This window comes from Portunus trituberculatus, chromosome 19 (assembly GCF_017591435.1).
Source record: "Portunus trituberculatus isolate SZX2019 chromosome 19, ASM1759143v1, whole genome shotgun sequence".
Lineage (NCBI taxonomy): Eukaryota > Metazoa > Arthropoda > Malacostraca > Decapoda > Portunidae > Portunus > Portunus trituberculatus.
This window is the reverse complement of record NC_059273.1, coordinates 4460001-4465000: the sequence shown is the minus strand read 5'-3', so window position 1 is coordinate 4465000 and position 5000 is coordinate 4460001. Positions and strand designations below refer to the sequence as shown.

At 51.2% G+C, this 5000-nt stretch overlaps 1 protein-coding gene across 1 annotated transcript; it reads left to right on the top strand.

Moving 5' to 3' along the window:
• Position 1: 1 nt before the first annotated feature.
• Positions 2–2566, top strand: LOC123506147. Its single transcript, XM_045258054.1, has 3 exons — positions 2–114; positions 599–726; positions 1977–2566. Exons 1-3 carry the CDS (start codon positions 103–105, stop codon positions 2143–2145), a joined length of 309 nt encoding a protein of 102 aa, XP_045113989.1. The 5' UTR covers positions 2–102; the 3' UTR covers positions 2146–2566.
• The last annotated feature ends 2434 nt before the right edge of the window (positions 2567–5000 follow it).

The window sequence follows — 5000 nt, the reverse complement described above, 5'->3', positions numbered from 1 at the left end:
AGGGACACACACTCACTCACTCACTCACGTCCCACCACCTGACGAAGGAAGGACGCTCCAGACTCTCCCGCGCTCCCTCTCACTCTCCCTCCTCCCGCAGACATGAAGGTTATGGTGAGTGTTACTGAGAGAGAGAGAGAGAGAGAGAGAGAGAGAGAGAGAGAGAGAGTGTAATGGTGAAAAATATATTATACAACTGGAATCTCTCTCTCTCTCTCTCTCTCTCTCTCTCTCTCTCTCTCTCTCTCTCTCTCTCTCTCTCTCTCTCTCTCTCTCTCACCAAACACACTCAGCTCATACCTCTCCCTCTCTTTTCCTCTCCCTTTCATTCTCTTTCCTTCCCTCACACTAAGCATCCCTAACTCACTCTCTCTCTCTCTCTCTCTCTCTCTCTCTCTCTCTCTCTCTCCCATCAGCTGGCACTCTCACACCTTTATAATATCAACTTTAACTATCCTCTCCTTCCTCTCCCTTTAAAGCTTTTCCTTACTCTTCAATCCCCCTCTCACCTTCTCTCATAACTCTCACAACTCACAAAATTCACGATCTTGCTCTCATTTTAACTCCTTTTTTTCATCTCACCTCTTTTCTCCTTCAGCTGGTTCTCGCCCTGGGTCTTGTCGCGCTGGTCGCCGCCCGCCCCAATGACATCTTTGACTTCGAAGGTGATGACGCCGAGCACGAGCAGGAGGGCGCCGCTGGACACTCAGTTACAGGCGAATACAAGTGAGTGTTGGGGTCCTGGTGGTTGTGTTGTTTCTTGGCTTTCCTTTGTGTTTTTTCCTCTCTCTCTCTCTCTCTCTCTCTCTCTCTCTCTCTCTCTCTCTCTCTCTCTCTCTCTCTCTTTAATTGGTAGTGTTGTGTTCTCTTGTCTTGTTTTGTTCTTCGGTTCGGTTCTTGTTATTGTTTTTTTTATGTTTTGTTTTTCCTTTCTTGGTTTTTATTGGTTGTCTAGTTTCTCCATTTTTATTGTCGTTCTTTTTTTCCTGTTAAGTTTTCAAAGTCAATTTCTTCCTCTCGTTCTTCTTTTTTTGGTATTTTTTGTCTTCCTTTTCTTTCCTGTCTCTGTCCCTTCAATTAATTTTTTCTATTCTCTTTTTCCTCTTCTTGCGTTTTTTTTTCGTATTTTTTCTTTACTACGAAGCTGAATCACATATTTTTCGGTGTTTAAGAGGTAATTGTTCTCCTTTGTCTTATTTTTTCCCTCCTGGTTCTCATTGTCTTCGTCCTCTTTCTACATATTCCTCTTTTGTTATACACATCACATCTAGAGGCGTCTGTATGGGTATAATCATAAATCCTTCTTCTTTCTTCCTCTTTACACTTCCGTTCCTGCACCTTCTCTTTCTCCTATCTCTCCTCCTCTTCCTCACACTTTTCCACTCCATCACACGCTCCATTTCTTTTCACACCAGCGTTAAATCAATCACTTAATTCTCTAGATAAGCGACTCTTAACCCTCTTCAATACTGAGACGCATCTTTACCTTGATTTTTGGGTATCAAACGATTATATTTGCATTAGGAGGGTCTACTATATATGGAGATCAAAAGAATAATCCCCAGTATTTTTTTTTTTATACCATGTGGGCTTTTCACGGGAATTTCTGGGCTAAAGGGGATACTTTTTGTGGTACCTCCTATCTCAAAGCCCACCCGCTAGGAAACCGTTGCCCCGAGTGAGGAAGCCCAACCTACACTCAGACCGTGGACAGGATTCGAACCCGTGCACTTGGAGACTCCTCGGACCCCAAAGCACGCATGGTTCCACTGTACCACGACCCTTCACTATTCTAATCTCACCATGTTTCTAAAGCTCAATCAAACCACCAGATAATAAGCAGAATAAATATCAAAACACGTCGTGGTACTGAAGGGGTTAATTGTCTCTATGGCTATCCACTTGCGTTACAACATAAGTGAAGTCTTTTTATACCAGCAAGAACCCCTCTAACACCTCCCATGGCTTCTCTTCAGGTGGGAGAGTCCTGAAGGCACAGAGTACGTGGTAAAGTACATCGCGGACGATAAGGGATACCGTGTTCTCGAGTCCAACGCTGTGCCTTCCGCCAACGGTCTCAGCGCCACAGGGGAGCAAGCCGACCTGGAGGGAGATGACGATGAGGAGGAAGAGGATGATGACTAGACCAGATGATACTTGATGTGTGAAGAACTTATGAAGGATTTTTGAGTTAGTTAAGTGGTCAAGGCGTAATGGAGAGATGATGGTGGTGCTTGTGGTGCAGGAGGAGGAGGAGGAGGAGGAGGAGGAGGAGGAGGAGGAGGAGGAGGAGGAGGAGGAGGAGGAGGAAAAGAAGTGAGAGGACGAATTATGATCTTCCTTTTTTTTCTTTTCTTCTTCTTCTTGGATTTGGAGGTAAAGAAGTAAAAAGATTAACAATAATTTTTCTATGCATCTATCTTTCATTCCTCCTCCTCCTCCTCCTCCTCCTCCTCCTCCTCCTCCTCCTCCTCCTCCTCCTCCTCCTCCTCCTTCCCTTCTCCCAAGTCTCTCGGCTCTTCATATGTACAAGAATTATGAATAAATTATTTATTACAAAAAGAAATTGCCTTGTGTCTTACCAGAGAGAGAGAGAGAGAGAGAGAGAGAGAGAGAGAGAGAGAGAGAGAGAGAGAGAGAGAGAGAGAGAGAGCAACTACTATATTACAGCAACATACGTGATCGTCTCCTTCGTTTACTTTCTCTTTCAAATGATTTATTCTCTTTTTTTCCCTTCCTTTCTTTTCTTTTTCCTTTTTCTCTTTCCTCTACTACATATTTTCCTCTCTCCTTTTCTTATTGTGTGTTTTTTCCTGTGTTCTCAGTTCCTCCTCTTCTTTCTCCTCCTCCTCCTCCTCCTCCTCAGCACAGACTAGACACGTTTTCTATTGCAATAAGAGAGACGGACGATACACGAAAGAAAACGGGAGATGAAGGACGCAATATTCAATCAGTATCAATGAAAACGACTTGGATTTTAATGGAGGACTGAGGAAGGAGAAGGAGGAGGAGGAGGAGGAGGAATATGTGTGTGTGTGTGTGTGTGTGTGTGTGTGTGTGTGTGTGTGTGTGTGTGTAAAGTTTTAGTGGTGTTTGTTGTGGTTGCAATGTGTGGAATACGTCTGTTACGTTGCTGAGTTGTGTTTGGAATACGAGCAGAGGCAGCTGTTAATAAGGACTAGTCTGGTGCTGAGCTGTGATTGGCTGCATCTGTTATGTGCAGAGTTGCGATTGGTCCCCGTGTGGAGAAGACTGCACGCTAACTCCAAGCTGTTTGGGGAAGGACTGGGCATGCGGGAAGAGGCAGCTCATTTCATCCTAAATATCACAGCTGTGTACCTGCTGCTCGTCTCTTCTCAGAGTAAGAGTGAGTGCAACCATGACTGGAAACAAGAAAATGCTAACCCTTCGCATCCAGGTAACGATTCCCTACGGCAGCAAGCGGCCACAGCGCGTCCGTGTGGTCGCCAAGGACCGCGGCGCGCTGCTGTTCGCCTACCGCCGCGAGCTGGCCTGCATCCCGCTGTACAAGGCGGGGTGGAGGCGCGTGCCGGGCGACAAGGGCGCCTGGCTGTGGCAGAACGAGCAGGCCGCGGCCGTGTCCGTGGACATGGCCAAGCTGCTCCGCTACAGGAAGCTCGCGCTGCAGCTGTACTGCCTGCGCGGAGAAGACGTCAAGCACAAAGGCGTCTTCAATTTACGCCGGGTGATGGAGCAGCAGCAGCGGGAGGACGAGCTGCATCTGGCCATGCAGTACTCCACAGGCTGCTGGTGGTGGCGCTGCCTCGCCTTCACCTGTTTCCGCAGGCCCGAGGACGAGGCGGTGCCCCGGCGAGGCGGCGGCGAGAACCTGCGACTGGACAACTCCATCCTGTCCCAGACTCCGCCACAGACCAGCGTGGCTCTCTTCGACAAGGAACAGGCTGGTAACGACCCCGCCGCGGCTCAGGACGCGGCCAGCGGGTCGTCCCACACAACAGATGGGCCCGACACGTTTCAGGACGTGGTCTGTGGCCTGTCTGGAGCTGGTGACGACCCCGCCGCTGCTGAGCACGCGGCCAGCGGGTCGTCCCACGCTACAGACGGGCCCGACATGTCTCAGGACGTGGTCTGTGGCCTGTCTGGAACTGGTGACGACCCCGCCGCGGGTCAGCAGGCAGGTTGCGTCGCTGTGGAGCAGCTTCAGGAGGTTGAGTCGCAGCGACTTACTCGGTTCACCAACTCAAGCGCAGTGTTCCCCGAGCTGCTGCGGGAGCATGACTTGTGGGTGGCGGAGGAGAAGGCGGACTCAGAGGAGATCCAGAAGGAGGAGGAGGTGCCTCGTCTCCAGCGAGACGTCAGGAGAGTTGGCAAGAAGGTGCGCGGAGTGGTGCACTATCTCTGGAGGACCAGCAGAGCGGTGCATGCCATTTGGAGGGTAGGCGGCTCGGTGCGCGCCCTATGGAAAGCAGCCTGTGCTGTGCGAGCAGTCTGGACAGCTGGCAGCGTGCTGCGTGCCCTGTGGATAGCAGGTGGCACAGTGCATGCTGTCTTCACGGCGAATGGCGCATTGCGTGGCCTGTTGATGGTTGGCGTTGCAGCAGGCGGACCCTGGAGGCTGGGAAGCATGCGTGCCCTGTTGACAGGGCGCCGCGTTGTGCGTGCCCTCTGGACTGCGCGCCGCTCAGTGCGTACCCTCTGGAGGGCGCGGGGCGCACTGCATGCCTCTTGGACAGCAGAAGGCGTGGTGCGAGCCGTGTGGACCGCGGGCCGCGGGCTGCATGGAATCTGGATGGCAGGCGGCACTTTGAATGCCATCTTGAGTGCAGGGGAAGCGGCACGTGTCCTTGGGATGGCAGGTGGCATGGGCGCCATAGTGGTGTTGGCGGGCACTCTACTGCACAGCGAGGACACGCAGCCCGTGGACTGGCTACTCTGCGGCGTGGGTGCTGCCATCTTGCTGGTGGACTTCTGCGTCCAGTGCTGCAAGTGGCTGTGGCGTCGGCGAGGCCCAACAAACA